General features: G+C 34.3%; 1 protein-coding gene across 2 annotated transcripts in view; it reads right to left on the reverse strand.

Annotated features, from left to right (window-relative positions):
- The window catches only part of LOC138330549 (phospholipase D1-like), a 45,007-nt gene continuing 20,733 nt past the window's right edge, over positions 1-24,274 (reverse strand). For both annotated transcript variants that reach the window (XM_069278115.1, XM_069278121.1), the window contains 19 exons: positions 22,253-22,405; positions 21,930-22,079; positions 21,381-21,464; positions 13,233-13,314; positions 12,748-12,861; positions 11,812-11,951; positions 11,455-11,518; positions 9,840-11,072; positions 9,456-9,538; positions 9,110-9,255; positions 8,282-8,400; positions 6,341-6,454; positions 5,958-6,068; positions 5,271-5,362; positions 4,660-4,823; positions 4,023-4,090; positions 3,331-3,548; positions 2,944-3,058; positions 1-2,458 (listed from right to left, as the gene is read on the reverse strand). In XM_069278115.1, coding sequence (XP_069134216.1) covers positions 2,237-2,458; positions 2,944-3,058; positions 3,331-3,548; positions 4,023-4,090; positions 4,660-4,823; positions 5,271-5,362; positions 5,958-6,068; positions 6,341-6,454; positions 8,282-8,400; positions 9,110-9,255; positions 9,456-9,538; positions 9,840-11,072; positions 11,455-11,518; positions 11,812-11,951; positions 12,748-12,861; positions 13,233-13,314; positions 21,381-21,464; positions 21,930-22,079; positions 22,253-22,405 — 3,472 coding nt within the window. In that variant the 3' untranslated portion in view covers positions 1-2,236. The remainder of the gene's footprint in view (positions 2,459-2,943; positions 3,059-3,330; positions 3,549-4,022; positions 4,091-4,659; positions 4,824-5,270; positions 5,363-5,957; positions 6,069-6,340; positions 6,455-8,281; positions 8,401-9,109; positions 9,256-9,455; positions 9,539-9,839; positions 11,073-11,454; positions 11,519-11,811; positions 11,952-12,747; positions 12,862-13,232; positions 13,315-21,380; positions 21,465-21,929; positions 22,080-22,252; positions 22,406-24,274) is intronic.

Consider the following 24,274-nt stretch of genomic DNA (forward strand, 5'->3'; position numbering starts at 1 on the left):
CCTAAAATCATCTTTAAAATAGTTTAATCAGTAATTTCTCCCTTGGACTAGAACAACATTTTTGGCTTACCTGGTAATTAAACAAAATATTTTCTCATGACTATTTTGGGATAAACTCATTCACCCCTGAGAATGTATCAGAACTGATCCAAATTCAAATGCTGGATCAGTTCACTATGATATTACAGGGGAAGGCAAATCATATTGTGACATTTGATGTCATATATTGTATCTTTACATCAATAAAATACTCTATATTATGACCGAGGCACATGCTTCTCAAGCTAAACTAAATGAAAATCAGCAAACTTAGCCTATTACTGATATCCTACATAAAAAGTCTATAATTTTCATTTGGTATCATTAACAAATCATCATAACAATAGAAAAGAACAATTAAAAAATAAAACAATCAAAAAACAGAAAAATCTATGAGGAATGATCTTGACATTTGAAAAAGAAAATAAATATAAATAATTAAAACGTACAAAACAAATCCATTTGTAATTGGTCCTCTAATTTGTGAGCACACCAGAAAGATGGTATAAACATTTCTTTGAAGCTTGGCACCAATTTTTACTTTTTATATCAACTACGGTATTTAGCAATACCTACACTAGGAAATACGGTAACAGGTTATTTACAAACTGAGACTATACTTTCTATGCCACTTTACTGTACATTGTACTTAAATAGCACACACAGTGACAGTAGAAGATGCAAAGTCTAATAAATCTTTAGCATACATATCCTAAAACAAAGTCTCTACCAGAACGTAGAGTTGTCAAACTCAACTCACACCTGTTATGTCTTTGGAATGTTATATATCTGCATTGTCAATATGATTCCTAACCTGATAATTTTAATGTATGCCTGACTGCCTTCAGGATTTCCTTAGGTTCTATATGTTTTCTATTCATAGAAAGACCTGTTACAAACTTCTATTAAAGATGCTCCACCGCTGACGGAGCATAAATGACACTCATCATTTGAACAATAATCAGTGTTTAATCGTAAATATATATGCCGAACTAACACAAAAAATAACATAAAATAATTTTATATAATGCAACGAAATTTTTTCGGGATGCAATTAATTATTTTTTCGTATTTTTAACTTGAAGTAAAATTAGAAGCTCAAAATTTTCAATGGTGGTAATGGTGTAAAGTAAGTTACTTTTGTAACTGAAGAAAAATACTAAATCATCTGCTCCTGTTTTTGATGGTGAAAAAATACCATTTGTTAGCAGTGGAGCATCTTTAAACCATCAAGATACAACTTAATGTAATAAGCAAATGTTATAATTAACTATTATTTAATACACCTTATTATCTGATAATTGTTTAATGAAATAGATAAATAAATGTATAAATAAATATGAAATATTTGAGCATGTTATATATCAGTAATTGTGTTTAAGTCAAACAAGTGCCATGTCAGAATCATGACATTGTAGGTTCACATGTATAAATTATCCCTGTAGATCCTTACATTGACCAATTGATACTAAAGTCCTCTGCCAGTGAAAAGGATATCAATTAAGAAATAGTACAAACAGCTGCTAGAACTGAAAACTATATGTAAACACTGATAGATAAAAATTCAACCATAAATTCATAGTATTTCTCATTATCAAAAAGACACCTTTCCAATATATATCCAAAGTTAAAAATTTGATGTGAAATATCACTAGAGGTAGTGAAGTATTGATCCGTGGTCAGTTGACTCCTAACTGATTTATCATAACAACTAAAAGAAGAAAATTAAACCTTTACCTTAGATCACAAATTAATCTGCCAATTAACAAACATCAATCCTAACAAATATTGATGAGTATTATGATGGACAGACAGAGAAACTGATGGTGAAATGGACAAAGAGACTGGTAAATCGGAGAGATGGACAGAAAACACCATCTCCAGCTGGCACAATAGAATTATCTACTCATAAAACAACATGTGCATTTATTTCTTTACAGATTATCTACCCTTGATTGTTGTATCATTAGTAAATACTTTTAATCACATCTCATTCAGTCATGTAATGCCCCATCATACTGTCTTCACGGCTAGTTTTATAAGGACCAATAATTCTTTGAATGTAATAGTGACTTATTAACAAAGAAAAGAATGTTTTTTCCCTTTAAAATGATCTAATTGAAATAATTGATTTTGCATTCATGCCTCAATGATTACAATGAACATACAGTTTATGAAATGTATCCCTCCTCAGCAATCATACCCAGACAGAGTTTGGCAAGAACGATTCCCGTCCCACTGGAATGATGGAGTTCTCCATTTTAAGGAAGTTCAATGGCACCAGGACAATGTAACCTTTGACCTTAGATAATAATTTCTTTGCCTCTGTAGGGTCTGTCTCCGCGAGGACAGGCTGTTTATTGAATTCTTCAAACTCAGCAAATGACATTATCCTGTCGTCAGGGAAACAGTTGAACACCTGCAAAGGATTATAAAATTATCATTAATCTGATTCCAGACATACCACATGATGTCATTTATCACATAACTGGGCCCTTTAACCATGTCATATAACAACGCCATCCATATTGTGTATATTATTAAAGAGTTATCTGCCCTTGTTGGGTTGGTATCCATTGCAATATCATAACCGACAAAGCATTGATATATGCACTTAGTACATCCAAACTGAATTTCACCTTGTCTTATTGAGAATCATAAATCAAATTATATATAATATATTTCCATTTATTTAGTTTAATAGTATAGGTATCAGGGTAATAAAGAATCTTACACTTGTAGCTATTATATATGATAAAGTTGAGTGACCAAAGAAATCATTTTACGAATTTAATATATTTCACACTGTAATACCATTCATTCAGTTAAGACATAGCATAAATCAATTTTTCTGTTATAAATGTGATGTTTTTACTTCCTGCTAAAGCTAAACCATTGCTGTACCTTTTGGAACATGGTGGTGTTGATTGTGGCTTGTTGTATCCAGGTACTTTTGTAGAACTCGTTACATACAGGATCCTCCAGTAAAGGGTCATTTGGTGCCAGGCCCAGGTGCTCGCTGTCAAAACCAGAACCATTTCATTATGATATGACAGGCCAAGGTTCTACATATCAAATGTAGAATCATGTGATTATAATAAGACAAAACCAAGTGATAGTTATAAAAGATTTCATCAATTTATTACATGTAAATAGCTATCTTTAATGTTAGTTTGTTTGCTTGAAAGAAGTATATGCAAACCAACGGCCAATACTATTAACAATGTCTTAATTTGGCAAGATAGGCACAAAAGGAAGTAAAATGTAACTGCACCAAAAATATTTTTCTACCTGAAAAGTTTTTTGCGTAGTGTGGAAGCAAATTTGCCAACACGATGAACACGGCCATTGAACTTGACATCGGTTTTGTGCATGTCCTCTACTAGAACGGCCACTTCGCTATCCCTCTCTCCCGACATGCTGCGGTCATTGATGTTAGCTGAACCAATAATAACAGTGTCGTCATCGACAATCATCAACTTGCTGTGTACATATACCAGTTCTGTCACCTGGAGAGGAAATATTGAAAATATGAGACAAATATTTCTCACTCAACCCGAGTTTATTATAATGTGTATTCACCATTAGTGTTCTAGTTTTGATATAGATGTCACTTGTGTAATATATTAACATGATAAATTTGATTGGCTGTACCTAGAACTCGGCAATTACTGTAACATTCTGCAATAAATATAACAAATGTTCTTTAACGAAATCGCTAGATAAAATATATGCTTGTTGCATTATTTTCTTTTAATTTTTACTTTAAAATCATGAATTCTTATTCAGTATTCTTTCAAAGTATCTTCAATGTTTCCATACTAGATAAGATGGTACTCACAAAACTTCAAAAAAAATATTTTGATAATATTTATGACAAGATCCTATAGTAGCATTGTACTGAAATGTACCATAGTCACTAAGATTGGGAATACAGTAATGAAAAGATTAAAAGGAAATCACATTTTACATAAAAATCTTACCATTTTTCCACTCAGCTCACCATGTGTTCTCAGGCCACAGAAAACTATATATCTCATTGGGTCTATCACTGAAAGGGAACAACTATGCTATAACAACAAGTATACAACAGAAAACAATATATTTCCAATCTTTAAAACAGTTCAGACTTTTTTTATCACTAAGAACTATTGTACAGCAGGCCTACTTGTACACCATACAAACAGACAGGCAGTCATGCAGCATGGCTAACATTGTTGTTACCATGTCTGCCATGTTGCTTGTCATTTAATAAAGATGACATCATCAGGACATTTTCATTCTCTGATTAATTTATATGTAAGATATCCAAAAACTTAGTTTCAGTCGTGTACTTTAAACTAAGTCAGAGTGATGTAGATGTATCATAAAATAAAGTCAATTATCTGGACAAGTTCTAGGTTTCAACTACAGTACGGTACTGTCTAAAATGCCTATCATTACCCTTCTTTCATTCACTACATTGGTGTTTTGGTTTAGTGTGGTTTGCATGCTTTTTACAATCAACTGATCACGTTAGCATGTGGTTGGAAGCATATTTGAAAGTTGTCTGTGAAAAACTACCATAATGTGTATTTTTGTACAAAACATACATGTACAGTCTCAAAGTGTCATGATTACCTTCTTTGACTAGTCGTTGCCAGATAGAGTTAGGTCCCTTGGCAATGGAGAGGTAGTTCCAGTGTGTGATGGCTTTGATTGCATAACCGCCAGGATCAGCGATGTTTCCCTCAAAGGCAGGTAGGAGTGGCATCACAACAAATACACGGAATGCTGTCTTCTCTCTGTATCAACATGTAAATTAAACTTAACTTTAGGCTCAAATACACATACCTATCCATTTCATCAGAATGCATTATGCAAATGTAAATGTATTGTAGATTATACCTGTGATAATCCAGACATTGATCGTCCAGAAAACTAAATGGTAATATCAGAAAACAAATCTGATTATTGTGTACGTAAAGGGAATCAGACAGTCTGTAGAATTTGAAATCTGCATGTTTTAGACTGGGGATAACACAAGGTTTTGGAATATAGAATCAAGGGTTCATTGTATGCATTTTAATTGTAAAATCTCTGAGAAATAATGCATGAACATCTGTTAGTGGTTTAAGACTACAACAGATATTCCAGAGAACAGCCGTATCACAGATTCCTGAAGATCACTGACAGATCACTTTATGTTATAAACAGAAAAGCATTAAAGGTAACTATATACAACCACTTACTTGTGAGCTCTGACTATCCTCTTAAACAGGGCATCTGATATCTTGTTTTTTACCGTGGGGCTCTCGCCAATCAAACTTATAAAAAACTGATTCTAAAAAGAAAGAAAAATTGGTTATTATTTTTTTCATATTTTCACTTTAATACACATTTAAACTAAGATAAATTTAAAACAAGTAAGTACAATTACTGGAAATAATAATTGCTACTCTCTAGTTCTAGTAAGATAGGGTATTGGACACTGCTATTATATATAAGAAAACATGTTGTGGCAGGTGGTGTATCAATGAACAACAAACTCTAACATTAACTATTATTTGGAAAGAAAGGATAAAACTTCAGGTTTAATTTGACCTAGCCAAACTCTTAAACTCAAGTTTCCATATCACTGTCAATGATGTAGACAGGTATTGCAAGGTACAGTTTCATTTTATCCTCAAAACCATATAAACTGTTGAAACTAGAATTGCTAAATGCCCACATCTGCATTTCAAATTTTGGATTCAGGTGGAGACAACTTAGTACCTGGTAGACATGGGTAACATTTCCTGATACCCTTTCCACCCATTTCATAACGGACAAAAAAAACAGCAACACATAAATTTAAAATTTATAAACAAGTTTTGGAAATTGAAAGGATTTGAACATAAGCATATACCTAACAATCTAGATTTTCTTAGTATTCTTACCTCTATGTAAATATAGTGTTTAGCATTCTGTATACAGCTGATATAAGCCTCGTGGATAGAGTTTTCTGTAGTCCTTATACCACAGGACCAAGCACTGGCACTTCGCAGGATCTAAAAATTGTCAAACAATATGAAATTTATTAGTACTGATAACAAAATTAAAAAAAAAAAAAAAAAAAACCCACCAAACAAACAAACTTTTAATTTAACACTAAACTCATTATCGCACACCTAAATTACTGGGTTTTTTTTATTTTAAATTTTCTTTCTACAAGCTTTAAATTGTAAACTAGAATATATGTATTATTATAGATTATAGTTTATACATGTACAAACATAAGTTATCTAAGTACAGATAGAGGTTGAGGTTTATGATCTCTCACCTGAGTTTTGACCTCTTCACAAAGGTCAAGGACTAACTGCGGAATCTTGTAGTTGTGCCCGTAAGCTTTGGGTAACAGTAGAGGATAGTCACGGTTATTTTTTGCTTTCTCAACCTGTTGAGATGTAGAAAATGTAATTAAACTCAGCCATAGTCAATCTTATAGTAAACAGCCGTAGTCAATCTTATAGTAAACAGCCATAGTCAATCTTATAGTAAACAGCCATAGTCAATCTTATAGTAAACAGCCATAGTCAATCTTATAGTAAACAACCGTAGTCAATCTTATAGTAAACAGCCATAGTCAATCTTATAGTAAACAGCCATAGTCAATCTTATAGTAAACAGCCATAGTCAATCTTATAGTAAACAACCGTAGTCAATCTTATAGTAAACAGCCTAGTCAATCTTATAGTAAACAGCCATAGTCAATCTTATAGTAAACAGCATAGTCAATCTTATAGTAAACAGCCATAGTCAATCTTATAGTAAACAGCCATAGTCAATCTTATAGTAAACAGCCATAGTCAATCTTATTATATTTGTAAACAACCGTAGTCAATCTTATAGTAAACAGCAATAGTCAATCTTATAGTAAACAGCCATAGTCAATCTTATAGTAAACAGCCATAGTCAATCTTATAGTAAACAGCCATAGTCAATCTTATAGTAAACAGCCATAGTCAATCTTATAGTAAACAGCCATAGTCAATCTTATAGTAAACAGCCATAGTCAATCTTATAGTAAACAGCCATAGTCAATCTTATAGTAAACAGCCATAGTCAATCTTATAGTAAACAGCCATAGTCAATCTTATAGTAAACAGCCATAGTCAATCTTACAGTAAACAGCCATAGTTAATCTTATAGTAAACAGCCATAGTCAATCTTATAGTAAACAGCCATAGTCAATCTTATATTAAATGATAGTAGGTCAATTAAAGACAACAAAGCCTTTTATACATGCCACCATGTAGTATTTGTGTTTTTTAAATCTGCCTTTACATTGTTTGGTTCACTTCACTTCAATTTCAATTTCAACAATATTTCATTGATATTATGTACATCAATAGGATCAGACATCAGGCTGCGTCTATTTATAAGTCCTCTCCAGATCATATTTTAAAGTGTAAACATGAATTCATTCTGCAATACATTACTACATATATTTATATATACAGTATAGTGATATTAATATTAATAATTACTAATTAAAGGGGGGATAACTCCAATTTCATTTTTAAAAGAAAATGTTTCAGAACAAGTTAAGTTATTTGGAATTCTTATTCCTAATGATTGTAGTTTTTGGATAGGGATAAGAATCATGCTCATTTATTGACAGACTAACATACATACACACCATGAGATATTAGGCCAAAAAGTCCCTGTGCTTATGCACACTGACCCATCCCATTGGAATATGTATGAGAGTCTGACAACAAATGAGCATTTTGTCTTCAGTTGAATATGGAAAAAAATTGGTAGGATATTGAATGCAATTTTTTATACAATTGGAGTTAACTAACATTTATGGTTCTAATATGTACATAGTTTGATTATTCAATTAGATAATTATCATAGTACAAAAGATTCTTAATATTCGATAATCGGTATTCAGTATCCATCCAGCCAGGATAGTTTAGAGTAAATTAGAAATAAATATTAACATATACAATAGTTTAATTGTTTAATCGCACTGCTAAATAGTATTTTGACTATCAAGTAATTAGATATGGGTACCTGTTACTTGTTCACTTTACTTAACATTGTAATCTATCTTTTCATGAGGTCTTTAACCACACCCCCACTTCTATGTGATAAGAATGTGTCTGGTTAATCATACATATGTACATTTTGACTCCTGTTTAAATCCTTTTTTGCTTCCTTAAAATGATTCAAAAATCATTGTTTAATGTAAATGGCTGAAATAATAGAAGAGTACCTTAGTAAAGTTCCAGCGACCAATAAAATGTCTGGCTACATCACGTGCTGCCTTGCCGTATACTACAGATGCTATATCATGCCACGGCATCCTCGGAGTGGCTGATCTATCTATGAAATCTGTAGGACAATCAAAATAGACTTTTTATTGATAACAAATAATCAGATGATTCTTATAACATTAAAGTGACAATATAGCTGGTACTTTTTTTGCGTCTCAAATAACATAAGTTTGATTTGCTGTTTTTTTCTCTCTGAAATTTAATGTACTGCATTGAAAATATGCATCATCGCAAACCTTTAAAAGCAATTTGTTTTGTGCATATCTACTTATGGCCCAAAGGACACAAATGATAGAGCAGGTGTAATGCATTGCACATATCAATATAATGAATTTGAGATAACTTTAGTATTGTAACTTGATAATTGATGCTTACGGAAGAGTTATGCCCCTTTAATTTATGATTTATTTAAATTCAATTATTTTATCTCTTCTATACTATAATAAAGAATTACCAACAATTATGAAAGATAATTGTTTGCATATAAGGACAGTGAACTGAACACATGTGCTTTCTATTGTCATGTCAAGAAAAAAATACTAATCATTATAGAGTAATTATTATAAACAAAATTGATTTTGAACAGGTTAGGACAAAAAGTTTGTATATTTAATTACTAAAATCAGTTAAAGTGCATTTCATACAAAAAATATTCTATGGCAAAATAAAATTATTAAAAATATCAATACCACTGAAATATACATATTTTCAGTAACTATAGTCATTTAAGATCTATTTAATCTACATAAATCAAATTACAACATTACCTTCAAATGGTCTCTCTAGATTCTGGAAATCCTTGAATATGAAGTTTACATAATCTTTTCCAATCCAAAGTTTAGATGATCCTTTCAGTCCTAACTCATCAATATTGATTTCACTGCTGGTACGCTTCAGTTCTGCTGGTTTCAACCTATAATGAGAAACACTTTTACAATATACCATGTAAAATGGTATAGGCCAGTATATCTATAATCAAAATCCATCAAGAATATTGCATGGAACTGATTTCTTTCTAAAATAAAATTATCAAAAGATCTAAAGATCCACTGTTATTTGTGAGTAAATGCATTTAAATGTCTCAGTTTAACCATCACTGTATAAGGTACATACTCGTCCTGGATGTACATCTCATCCAGACTTGTTAGACTGTCTCGGTGGTGGTGACTTTTGAATCTCTCTTGTATGTTGTGTCTCTGCAAAAGGATGAAAAATGTAGGTGATAAGGAAAGAAGTATTGAATAACTTTTGAATATTCATTTACTTTTTACAACTGTGATTCAATGAATCACTTTTATATCTTAAAATGTTATTACTTATTCACTAAAATGATATCTCTAAACCTTACTTTATCTAAACAAGTAGATGACTTAAAATGCTATCGATAAGGTGTTGACTGACAATTCAATCTCTAAGTTGATGACTTCCAATTTATCGGTACGTATATAACCTCTACATAAATCCTAGATAACTTCTATCTGTAAATTGATGACTTACAATTTTATCTCTGAGTCGAGCTGGTGAGTGAGGTGCTTTTTCTTCTCCATCTGGTAGAGGAGTCTTTTCTTGTGGCCTCCGAACAGCTGATTCAAATTTCTGAATATTTAACACAAGTTTCCATTTCCGCATCAAGTTATCACTGTCATCTGTCTGGTCAGCATCTCCATCGTTGTTGTTTTGTTCAGGATGTCTCTGTAACGAGCGCCGTAGTTTCCTCATCGCCCAGCTTTCCCTGCTACCACTATCCCCTAAACCCTCGCCCTGAGATTCATTATGAGCTTCATCTTCATCCTGGACTAGATGTGAGTCGCCATTTTCATCAACCACATATTTACTGGAAGAAGTCATTCGTTTGAAGCTTTTCAATTGCACATTTTTGTCTGCTGTCTGTGAATTTGTTGATTTATCTATAACATTGCTTGACAATTCTAAGTTTTTGTTTGTTTTGGCAGCAGATGTCTTCCTTCCAACAAAGCTCCATAGATGTCTTTTGGTAGAAGTTGTAGTTGTGGTGCCTGCACCACTTACAGGTTCATGCTGGACAGTCTTTTCTTCACAAAAGTTGACCTTTTTAATTTGATCACTTTTTTCATTATTTTTCTTAGACATTAATTTGACACGGTCTTGTGATTTTCCATTTCTCATTTTCACCTCTTCTTCTCGTGGAGAGTCTGGTTTCCCTTGTATTTGCCTGGTTTTCAAAGCATCTGTTGTACCTAACCCTTCATCTGCTGGTCTTGACCCCTGGCTATCATGATGTATTAAGGCCTTTATAACTTCTTGATTGTCTGAGTCTGAACTTTCTACATTAGAATCTGTCTTCTTTTGAGATTTCAACAAATTAGTATATTCCTCTTCCTCCATGGAAGAGTTTGAATAACTATGACGATTTTCTGATGTTCTACATTTGTGACAACTACACTCCTCATCAGTATCACTTTTTTCTGCCTCTTTTCCAACTTGACCGTCTGCTAATTTGGCTTGTTGCTCAATGCTGTCTTCTTGTGGGGCAATAATTGATGGCACATCTGGTTCAGTGCTGCCCCCTTGTGGGGGATTAACTGATGGCACTTCCTGTATTCTGCCATTCCGTTGTGACGGAATGATTGATGGCGCTTCCTCTTCCATTGGTGAAGAAAGAGGACTTGGTGGACTAATTTTCAGTGCTATTCCAGAATGGTTTAATACATCTTCCTCATCATCCTCGTTTTCCTTAGATGGTAAACTTGCCTGGAAGAAACATTTTCATCATCATTATCAATAAATATATCTTCATTAAATTAAATTGCAAAGGCATATACAAGAGTTATTTAATAAAACCCTCAAAATTTTGCTTGCAAAATCTGCAAAACACTTTCCAGAACTATTATACTGTGTCATTTATATTGAAGAAGACCCATATCCTAATTCAGCTGTGACACAATTAATCTATATAACAATTCAGCACATGTGATTGACACTGCCAAATTCTTACACATGAAACAATAGTCACTATGATATCCACAGCCAATCAAAAACAAAATATTATTAATCCAATTTTTTCCTGTTTCTTTTTAGACACTTTTTATTTCAAATTTAACATAACATATAGCCTAAATGATATGATAAATACCTTCATGTCCTTTTGTGAGTTCTGCTTGTTTGATTCATACACAATACAGCCAAGATCAGTCAATCTATAAAAAAAATAGGCTGAAGTGTTAGGCTGTAATGTTCAACATTGCATTTTGCCTTCATAAGCTGGCATAACTAAAGAAATTCTTACACCAATGCTTCATGGCAATTAAGGAAATATCCTTGTAAGGAAAGCAATTATGTAATTTGTTTAGACTTCATGATTTTCCAATCCACTACTGTTCTTTTATTGAAACCATTACATATTATTTAACAAAAGATTTTGAAATATTTCAAACGTTATGATGAGTTTTGTATATTATTTGTATGAGGATGAAGTAAATTTTATACTTACCGATGGTGTTCATCATCCCAGCGTCCATAACACAGATCAATTCCACCAACAAAGGCAATCTTTTGGTCAACAACAACCAGCTTTTCATGGTGAGCCCAGAGTAAGACACCAGTTCCAATATGGTCTGGATGACGTAGAACCTGATGTTGAAGTTCAAAAGTCATTTAAAGGATTCAAAGACAAACAAATATCTACTAAACAAAGTAAGCCATAAGTACTATTATATATCCGATAAATCATACATTTATAATTATTCATGAACTATAGCTTTATTAAACTTAAAATGATTTTTGCAATGATCTATCTTTTTTATAACCTTCAATTCCATAGATCAGGTCAATTCAGAGTTTATTTATTTTGCTTTATGTCCTATTAACAGGGTGATTTCAGAATGTGCCAGCTAGTTCATGAAGTAAAGGAAAGTTGGAGTACTCAGAGAAAACCCATCAACCTATAATCAGTACCAGTGAGTACCCAGAGTACTCCTATAACATGAGCGTCCAATGATCAGCTGATTTGTCATAGGACATTTGTGGAGGACTATTAGTATGTGGCAAATGGCCCCTAGTAAGGATCTCTCCTTCTAGCAACTTGAGTCTATGTTGAATTGTATGTGTATATTTTCGGAAGCTAAATCATTTACAAATGATTTGAGATAACACATGTTACATCCCTGAGTCATATAGAAAATTGAAAAAAAAGTCATCATCTTTATAAACGTAACCTCGTAGCTTAAAGGTTCTCATCTTATATTAAGTATTGTATTGGCATGACCAAAACTTTGTAGTTACCACTTAATCTCTTCTAATGGATAAATGAAAGTTTTACCATAAGCCCGCCGAATGCAAGCCTAGATAATGACTCTAATATGAGCAGTCTGCCAATAAGATAAGGTTCTGAGATTTGAATCAAATCAGTTCCAGTTTTTATTCTTACCTTAATGTTTTCTGGACATTTGCTCATAAGGACATGCTTACTGATGTCACTACGTAGATTGACCGCCATTGACATTTCTTTATACAGCAAGATAAAGATCTTCACTCCTTGTTTCTGTAGAGGGGAAAAAACAAAATCCTTAACCCCACAGGTACTGTGTTTCAGGAATTGTTAAGGTTTCCAATGTCTTTTTCAATAGTGATTATTATTATGCCACAGGCATTGGAAAGACCACCAGACGTAGTTAAAATGTTTACCATTGTTTGGGTAGCACTAAGAACTTTAAGGTAAACAGATGGGCCTTCATCCAAGATTTAGACAGTAAAGATTTCAAATGTATTTAATTATTAAATATTTCAAATTTGTCATTTATTAAAATCAAATGAACAAAAAAATTCTTAATGCATTTGGGGAAATTTGTCAAGACTGAAGTTTAATTACAAAAGATGGCTCAACTTTCGCGTTTCCTGTTGAGGCATACTTACAGCTTTCCTTTCCAACAGAATGTCAAGTCTCCATGTGTTACCGTCTGTCACTGGTCGTTTGAGGTATAACTGAGGACTCAACCTGGAGAAGAACATGAATATTAATATGAACAGGAAATGAAAAACAATGACTTTCAGCTATATGTTGCCCTGAAGCCACTATGATTCCATAAATATCACTCTCTTTTAAACGCATGAAAGAGTCATTATCGAAAGCAGAATAACTGTAACTGAAAATTAATAATTTTGAGACTATTGAACTTTGAAGGACAATGTTTAGGTTTGTTAATACTGATTGAACCATGTGTAGTTTTGAAAGTAGGTCAAGGTCATTCATTTGATCAAACTAAGTAAAGTATTACATCTAAGCAATATTACACAGACTCATTTGATAACTGAAAATGAAAGGTTAATGATGTCATTATTTTCAACAAACTTGGTAGACAATAAGCAATGCATGCTTCTGACCATTTGGTTGTTGAGAAGAAATTGATTTAAAAAATGCTTAACACAAACAATTGATTGACACATCACGCATGACAATGGACAAAATGTAGTCAAAATTAGAAATCAACTGAACAAAAAACAAAGTTTGTAATTGAAATATGTTTAATCACAAACTTCCCTGTAACAGATACTCTAAATACATATTTGCCATACAGATCGAGACATTATAACCAATCAAAGGCCTGTATTGGTATCAATAGCTTCCCTAACATGCTTCATTAATCGTTTAAACATGACATTGCACTATGAATAACGACATTATAGGCTACATTATAGAGCTATCAGCGTTTCAGTATTGTCTTTCTGTAAACATTCAGTCAAGGTATTTCTGTACCAGCTGGTAACTATCACATCCATTATCACTGACAATTGGACAGATCATAGTCTGATGGAGAGGTATATTCCATTACAAAATAGATAAACCAAAAGATTCTATAGCAAACAAATAAAAACGCATGACATCATACATGGCTTAAAAGTATCTATATTGCAGTAATACGAGTCTAAAAGGAATACTAAACACATGCAGTTATAAAATATATTAAATGACCCCAATATCTATACGAAATACAATGTTACCAGTTAGCACTTGAAATGTGCATTGATTTCTTTGTGTTTTACAGTTTAATGATGTTCCTGATAGTGTGAGGTGAAGAAAAGCCAGCCACTCAGGTTATTTAAGGATGATTCTAAAGTTTTCATAGAAAAACAGCTGACCAAAGTACACACACCTAGAGACAAGTGGTAGAATATTTAAAGACACCTGCTCCACTTGGTCACAGACACCCATACAGATACATCATTTATCACCAGTCCTATTATAGATCCTCACTACTTTTGGTTTACCGTATTTGACCAAATAAGCGATCCCATCCCTCTATGCGCCCCTTCCCCTTTTTTAGGCTTCAATTTCACATACTTCGAATTAAATGCAGATTGAAAATATGAAAACTGTGTTGGTTTCCTTACAGATTTCCTTTGCAAAATGAATTATGGCCTTACTTTGTAGAATAACTTAATGAAAGGCTGGTCCAAATTTGTTTCAATTAAGCGTCCCCTTATTTGCTTCAATTGTTTAAGTGACCCTGGATGCTTATTGGGTCAAATACGGTATGATGTTGCTTGCTGCTGTTATTAAACTATTGAGTACCACCTGTAGAGCTTCAATGGGTGACAAATGTGTATACGTTACTCAGTGTCAAGTCATGTCACAATCTCCTTTATTTCTATCATTCACAGGTTATGAAGACATTTGTGTTCTTTAAAGTACATTTAAGCCTTGTGACTAATATCTGCATGCTTTATTATTTAACCACAATGTTTTCACTCCTATGCAGTGATTCAGATTGGGGATAAATTTAGGCGATTTTGCTAGTACTCTTCCCAAAATGTCCTAAAGAGATTTGAAACTTTTATCATTCCAATAGAGATTGTAAAAATCCCAAAATGTCCTAAGATTTTGAAACCAATCTGAAACATTGCCTATGGCCTTGGAAGAGGGTTAAGCTCTATACTTTGTAGTATTTTACTTAAACATGCTACAGGTTCAACATAAGGTCTTTGTTATGAAAATTTAGAAAAAAAAAGTTAGTCTATTTGAGACAATTGCTACCCTGAATTAATCTTGGTAGCATTTCATCCATTCATGGTTACTGAAAACAGGTTATTTCAAAACTTTGATATTTTAGACACAAGTAAACCTTGAATTAATTGATCAAACAAGAGGCCCAGAGGGCCTCTATCGCTTACCTGGTTTGTAATGCCAAGTAATGTTCTGAATACAGGTTCATTGTTTCTTTTCTGAAGGAATTTGAATATTTACCTCTAATTCCCGTATTGGGCACTGCTCCAGTCTTGCCCCCAGGGGGTCAGAGCCAAAATTTATACAAGTTCTGTTCCCCTTCTCCCAAGAATTTTTGTGGCCAAATTTGGTCACAATCCATGCAGAACTCTATGACTAGTAGCAATTTAAAGGAAATGTTGACAGACGGACGACGAACAGACGGATGGATGACACACGACGGACACCGCGCCATGACATAAGCTAACCGGCCTTTCGGGCCAGGTGAGCTAAAAATCATCCCAGCATTTAATTCTTTAATCAATTTGTTTTCATGCATGGTTTTACCATCAAAAGAGCACTTCAAAAGACTTAATGAAAAACTTTTACACTAGAAAGCTGTCTCCATGGTAACAAATCTTAATTAACATTGATTTAAGGTAATTGATCGAAATTGCTAACCTCAAGAAAGTTGTCACCAAAGCAAGCAATCATAATCTGATATCGGTTATCTTATCATTCATACCATGCACAGAAATATATATATTCACAAATGTCTGAAATTTTACAGCTGTTGTTTGGTAGATAAACAGGAAATGGTTGAAACAAATTTTAACTCAAAAAATGTATTTTGTATATTTCTTATTGCATATAAGTTCCCTATCAAATTAATTCAGAAGATCGAGTGCCTTCAAATAAATTGACTTCCCAATTTCAGCTGACTCATCCTTTTGAAAAAAATAAGTAGACTTCTGAATAGGTAAATATCAGTATATGGCAAGGAGGGTTATTAGTCATGGATGAATAGGTAAATATCAGTATATGGCAAGGAGGGATCTTAGTAGGGATTCATAGTCATGGATGAATAGGTAAATATCAGTATATGGCAAGGAGGGATATTAGTCATGGATGAATAGGTAAATATCAGTATATGGCAAGGAGGGATCTTAGTAGGGATCTTAGTCATGGATGAATAGGTAAATATCAGTATATGGCAAGGAGGGATCTTAGTAGGGATCTTAGTCATGGATGAATAGGTAAATATCAGTATATGGCAAGGAGGGATCTTAGTAGGGATCTTAGTCATGGATGAATAGGTAAATATCAGTATATGGCAAGGAGGGATCTTAGTAGGGATCTTAGTCATGGATGAATAGGTAAATATCAGTATATGGCAAGGAGGGATCTTAGTACGGATATTAGTCATGGATGAATAGGTAAATATCAGTATATGGCAAGGAGGGATATTAGTCATGGATGAATAGGTAAATATCAGTATATGGCAAAGAGGGATCTTAGTAGGGATCTTAGTCATGGATGAATAGGTAAATATCAGTATATGGCAAGGAGGGATCTTAGTAGGGATCTTAGTCATGGATGAATAGGTAAATATCAGTATATGGCAAGGAGGGATCTTAGTAGGGATATTAGTCATGGATGAATAGGTAAAATATCAGTATATGGCAAGGAGGGATCTTAGTAGGGATCTTAGTCATGGATGAATAGGTAAATATCAGTATATGGCAAGGAGGGATCTTAGTAGGGATCTTAGTCATGGATGAATAGGTAAATATCAGTATATGGCAAGGAGGGATATTAGTCATGAATGAATAGGTAAATATCAGTATATGGCAAGGAGGGATCTTAGTCATGGATGAATAGGTAAATATCAGTATATGGCAAGGAGGGATCTTAGTAGGGATCTTAGTCATGGATGAATAGGTAAATATCAGTATATGGCAAGGAGGGATCTTAGTAGGGATCTTAGTCATGGATGAATAGGTAAATATCAGTATATGGCAAGGAGGGATCTTAGTAGAGATATTAGTCATGGATGAATAGGTAAATATCAGTATATGGCAAGGAGGGATCTTAGTAGGGATCTTAGTCATGGATGAATAGGTAAATATCAGTATATGGCAAGGAGGGATCTTAGTAGGGATATTAGTCATGGATGAATAGGTAAATATCAGTATATGGCAAGGAGGGATCTTAGTAGGGATCTTAGTCATGGATGAATAGGTAAATATCAGTATATGGCAAGGAGGGATCTTAGTAGGGATCTTAGTCATGGATGAATAGGTAAATATCAGTATATGGCAAGGAGGGATATTAGTCATGAATGAATAGGTAAATATCAGTATATGGCAAGGAGGGATCTTAGTAGGGATCTTAGTCATGGATGAATAGGTAAATATCAGTATATGGCAAGGAGGGATCTTAGTAGGGATCTTAGTCATGGATGAATAGGTAAATATCAGTATATGGCAAGGAGGGATCTTAGTAGGGATCTTAGTCATGGATGAATAGGTAAATATCAGTATATGGCAAGGAGGGATCTTAGTAGGGATCTTAGTCATGGATGAATAGGTTAATATCAGTATATGGCAAGGAGGGATAGGGATCTTAGTCATGGATGAATAGGTAAATATCAGTATATGGCAAGGAGGGATCTTAGTAGGGATCTTAGTCATGGATGAATAGGTAAATATCAGTATATGGCAAGGAGGGATCTTAGTAGGGATATTAGTCATGGATGAATAGGTAAATATCAGTATATGGCAAGGAGGGATATTAGTCATGGATGAATAGGTAAATATCAGTATATGGCAAGGAGGGATCTTAGTAGGGATCTTAGTCATGGATGAATAGGTAAATATCAGTATATGGCAAGGAGGGATATTAGTCATGGATGAATAGGTAAATATCAGTATATGGCAAGGAGGGATCTTAGTAGGGATCTTAGTCATGGATGAATAGGTAAATATCAGTATATGGCAAGGAGGGATCTTAGTAGGGATCTTAGTCATGGATGAATAGGTAAATATCAGTATATGGCAAGGAGGGATCTTAGTAGGGGTCTTAGTCATGGATGAATAGGTAAATATCAGTATATGGCAAGGAGGGGATCTTAGTCATGGATGAATAGGTAAATATCAGTATATGGCAAGGAGGGATCTTAGTAGGGATCTTAGTCATGGATGAATAGGTAAATATCAGTATATGGCAAGGAGGGATCTTAGTAGGGATCTTAGTCATGGATGAATAGGTAAATATCAGTATATGGCAAGGAGGGATCTTAGTAGGGATCTTAGTCATGGATGAATAGGTAAATATCAGTATATGGCAAGGAGGGATCTTAGTAGGGATCTTAGTCATGGATGAATAGGTAAATATCAGTATATGGCAAGGAGGGATCTTAGTCATGGATGAATAGGTAAATATCAGTATATGGCAAGGAGGGATCTTAGTTATGGATGAACAGGTAAATATCAGTATATGGCAAGGAGGGATATTAGTAGGGATCTTAGTCATGGATGAATAGGTAAATATCAGTATATGGCAAGGAGGGATCTTAGTAGGGATCTTAGTCATGGATGAATAGGTAAATATCAGTATATGGCAAGGAGGGATCTTAGTAGGGATCTTAGTCATGGATGAATAGGTAAATATCAGTATATGGCAAGGAGGGATCTTAGTAGGGATCTTAGTCATGGATGAATAGGTAAATATCAGTATATGGCAAGGAGGGATCTTAGTAGGGATCTTAGTCATGGATGAATAGGTAAATATCAGTATATGGCAAGGAGGGATCTTAGTAGGGATCTTAGTCATGGATGAATAGGTAAATATCAGTATATGGCAAGGAGGGATATCAGTATATGGCAATGTTTGAAGAACAATCCGGTTAAATTCTAATCCACTTACCAGGTAATACAAATAGATATATGTACAATAACCTGCTGTTTCTTAATTAAAACTGGTATCAATGAAATGCTTTGTACAATTGGATTTACTATCTTATTATTCAGAACAAATCCCTTTACCATGTAAATGAAATCTGGCCCTGCTTGTGTGATATATATTAAAACACCTCAAATACTGAGATCTTTTTAAATCTGAGGATTTCCTCAAATTGCTCGAGATTCCTCAAAATTGCTTGCAAAATCATTCCTAAACTCAGATCCATCCTTTGCTCTTGAGAATTTTCCAAATTTGAGATACAAGTAAAGCCTGGATATGACCATCAAATCTGAACAGTGAACAGGTACAGTATATGTACTGTCAGGGTTTTAAGACTCTTTTTATGTTCTGAGAAGGTGAGGCGACAGATTGACAGAACAAGTTCTATCCTCAGTTTATGATACTTAAATCAATAAGTAAACAACATGTAATACCAAAGTTATATCCTTTAAAACTCCCACTCTAACGGCAGGCCAACATCCTGATGACTATTTCAGCTGAGTTCTAGAGAATTAACATCAATATAAAAGTCAGCAGTAATCTTTATTAACGACTAGGACGTTTCTGAATAATCAATAAGAAGTTCACAGATTTTGACCTCTATTTCTTCCCTGTATCATAACATTTATTTTTAGATTTGCAGTGGAACGTTGGGAGGGAACATTTTTTGTGTTGAGGGGACACAATTTTTTTTTTTTAATCTTTTTAAAATTCTATGTTAATGTTTAAGATTGCCAGTGAAGACTTGAGTCACTTTCAATAAGTGCCAAATTTTTATGGCAAAGGAAAGCAAGAGTTCCTGGAGAAAAACAGCTAAACTACATTGCACAGTCAGCATATTGCAGCTGTCCCTATGAGTATGGACGTGCTACATATGACTCAGAGGTGGAAGGCTAGTACAGTGGAATGTCAGACACCTTAACCACTCAGCCACAGCCCAGATGAGAATAACAGCTGGGAGACTGTCATAAAGCCTTGACTGTGAATCAGGCACTCATGTAGAGAATACAGTGAACTCTTGATAATCCAAACACTTGCGTTCCCTGCCCCACCTGTGTAGATTGTTGATTATAAGTAGATGAAATTCGGCAGAAAATTCACAATCAAATTTGTAGCCCGATATTTCTGTCCAGAGTTTTCTAGACTATCAGCATCACAAATTATCACAAATCAACTGTAATGACCTTGAGCGTGATTACGCAGAAACCAATTTCCTTTTGAAAGTCACGGTAACATTGAACTTTGATTTGATTGAAACCAAATCCAAAGAGATCAGTATCAGTAAGAAGTCTGTGAAGTTTGAGAATTCGATGGTAAACATGAACCTGTGATAAGAATTGCTGATGCAGACAGAGAAAGCTATAGACAGAAAGATGAACAGACAGAGCCATAACAATGTCGTCCTTCTGATCTTCGTTTATTAAATCTGGGATGTTCAATTAACCATGAGTCATGGCCTGTACACAGGACACCTACTGGTATGGATTTTCCACCCATATCTAATTCATCGCCTGTATGTGATACATTCTGATGCATTAGACCAACTGTTGTATATTGGCTACAGCTGTTATTCTGATACAAGACCATCAGGTAATACTGCACCAGACAGCTCATTGTCAGGCAGGAACATACACCTATATTTGACCTCCTTGAATTTTTATGTAAGAAGTCTATGGTAGCTCAGTGGTTAAGGTATAGGACATATAGGTAGATTGGTGGTTCTTCACATGGAATTCTGGCCTGCTTTCAACACCTTCTTTATATATCACTACTGCAGACAATGTAGATAATAATCACTGGTAAACTTTATCCATTATAAACTTGACAATTGATGAAGCAGACAATATGAATCAGGACAGAAGACTACAACATTTAGATCATGTAGAAGGGATTTAAACCCTGAATGGTAACAAAGGAAATGAAATTTTAAAACAGATCACTGGATTCCATGGTAACCATGATAACCAGATTCATCTCCATGCTAGCTCTGCTTCCATCAGGACCAATAAAAGTGATAATTGTAGTCTGTAAAATGAAAGGAAATAGCAGAATTACTAATTAACCATCAGATCCTAACACAATAATATAATCTAAGTCTTATGATCCTACTGACTTACCACCAGTCTGTAATATAGATCTCTTCTTTGGCACTCTCTAAGGCATCAGCAACAGCAGAACAATAGGAATCACCGTCAACAAACCTACAGATACAGGTGAGTAAAGGTCAAACATGTTCAATAAAGGTCAAAACAGCTCAACTTAATAATAAAGATCAAACCAAGTCCACAAAGGTCAATCAAAGTTACAATAGAGGTCAATAATAATATACCAAGTATAGAATAGTACAGGTCAACAAAGGTCAATTAAATGTAAAATATAGGTCAGTACAGGTCAACGAAGGTCAAATAAATGTAAAATATAGGTCAATACATGTCATTAAAGGTCTTACAGGAATCAAAGTGTTACAAGAAGAATCGAGGTAATTTAATTGATGAATCAAGGTCATTGCATTTAATTTAGAGTGATAACTATTATTCAATTAGCGTTCATAATAGATAAAGGCCATCTAAACATGATTGACACGGTACATGTACACTAAAAGACATTGCAATTAATTTTAATAATGAAACACAATATCCACTAGGTAGTAAATTATTTTTATTTACCATTTAGCATACGATGGCTCCCTAACAGGGGCGAAAGACTGGAATCTATTTTCCTGTGTGTAATCTTTTCCTGTTGTCTTGGCCGCTTCCTCAATATTCCTTTTCCATTCTTCTGCCTTCCTTCGAGTCCAACACTTCGCTAACAGATTTCTTAAGGTAAAACAAAATTCTCATAACTTACAATCAATATGATTACAATCAATATGATTACAATCAATATGATTACAATAATTGCTTAATACATATAAACTTTAAAAAGCAACTTTTTATTAGCCTTCAATTACAAAATGTAACCAATATTGTTTATGTTGAGCTCAATTAACCTGTTTAAGTTGGTGACGAGGAGGCCATGGTGAGCTCCTGTTGTTCCCATGCCGACGTTGACACAGAAGTCTCTATCCATTAACATTACATCACAGATACGTCCATCACGAGGCCGGATGTATGCCACAAAGCCATCTTTCACTATTAGCCACCTAAAAATGTCATAATAATGTTATATAATATTGTAGATACAGTATAGGACACTAAATAAATTTTGGTCTACAATGTATTTATCAATATTTAATGTGAACCTGACAGACAAGAAATCATGTTAAGGTGAAAATGGTTAAAAAGCTATTTCATTTTGACACCTTTTTGACCCCGCCTCTCAGGCCCCTGGGAGGTCAGCCCCATCATCTGTACAATTTTGAATCCCTATCCTATAAGGAAGCTACCATTGCATTATGAGTGCTATCCCATGTTTCAGACAAGAAGTCATTTATATGGAAATAGACAAATTGACCCCTTTTGACTAATCCCCCTCCCCCCCCCCCCACCTCAGGCCCCCGGGGGGTCAGCCCCACCGGTTGTACAATTTTAAATCCCCATCCTATAAGGATGCTTACATTGCATTATGAGTGCTATCCTGCTTAGTTTCAGAGAAGAAGTTGTTTATATGGAAATAGCCAAATTGACCCCTTTTGACCCAGACCCTCAGGCCCCTGAGGGTTCAACCCGACCATTTGTTTAATTTTCAGTCAGTGCCTCATAAGGATGCTACCAGTCAAATTATGTTAAATTCCGACCATCGGTTATTAAGAAGTCGATTGTTGTCCAACGGACAGACGATGGACACCAGATGCCATGGTATTGCATAAGCTCACCATGGTCCTGTGGTAACTAAATATAAAACAACCCCTCCAAACCCACATTCACCTAGCAGATACCACTAATTAAATATAAGACACCGTCCTCCCGACCCCACCCCCTATCTTCATTTGTGCAACTAAATAAACCTCATGAGTATAAGCTGATAAAACCTGCTTTGTAACACTTTGAAAATGAAAATAGATATGTGATCTGTGGTTAGGAAAATCAATGATGATTCTACACTATTACATTGCAGTTTAACTTTGCATGTCAAAATTGCATTATATTGAAGAATGTTTCTAGTTGGCGTAAAATCAATTATCAAGCTGGAATTTGAAGCCACTAAAAATGATTGTCAATCAGCAGCAATCCTATTAGTCCTAATCTGAGAGTTTGGAGATAAAGAGGAAATAAAATCTGTTAAGTTGTATGATCAGGCAAAAGAATTGACAGTCATTGTCATAAAAGATGAAATATTTCTTCTAATTTCTGGAACGTGTTTAAGTAGCTTCACCTTTTTGTTATTTCTGTTGATCAACTACAATGTATTTAGCTATTCCTGGAGTTCTTTTAGAAAATAACAACTCAGCAAGAAATGCAATAGGTGCCGATCAATACTAGAACTGTCGCCAGAGTGGACGAACAATACTAGAACTGTCGCCAGAGTGGACAACTAATACCCCCCTCTCCCACACCTGCTGCTCAAAGTTAGTAACAACTCCATTAATAGGAGACACTGCAGAAGCCTATATAGTTTACTCAACTCCCCTTTATGGCCGGGTTCTAGATCTTTGTGTACCAAATTTTATCAAAATCTGTCAAGTGGTTTCGGAGGAGTTCGCAGACAAACTTGTGTCTATACAGACAGACAGACGGACAGATGGATAACAGATAACAGATGGATAGCTTTGAAGAATTTTCTAAAACCAGTACATTTTAAGACCTTTTTTAATTTCAACAACATACCACTGAACAAATTGTACACATAATAGTTTGAAAACACATTTTAAAGACCATTTCTTAACAAGAGGCCCATGGGCCTTAACGGTCATCTGACAATTAGTACAATACAACATAGCTATTTAAAGATTTTAGCCTATTTGACCCCTGTGACCTTGATTGAAGGTCAAGGTAATTCATTTGAACAAACTTGGTAACCCTTCATCCCAGCATGCTACATGCCCAATATCAGTACCCTTTCAGGGCCTTCT

Source organism: Argopecten irradians, chromosome 1 (genome assembly GCF_041381155.1).
Source record: "Argopecten irradians isolate NY chromosome 1, Ai_NY, whole genome shotgun sequence".
NCBI lineage: Eukaryota > Metazoa > Mollusca > Bivalvia > Pectinida > Pectinidae > Argopecten > Argopecten irradians.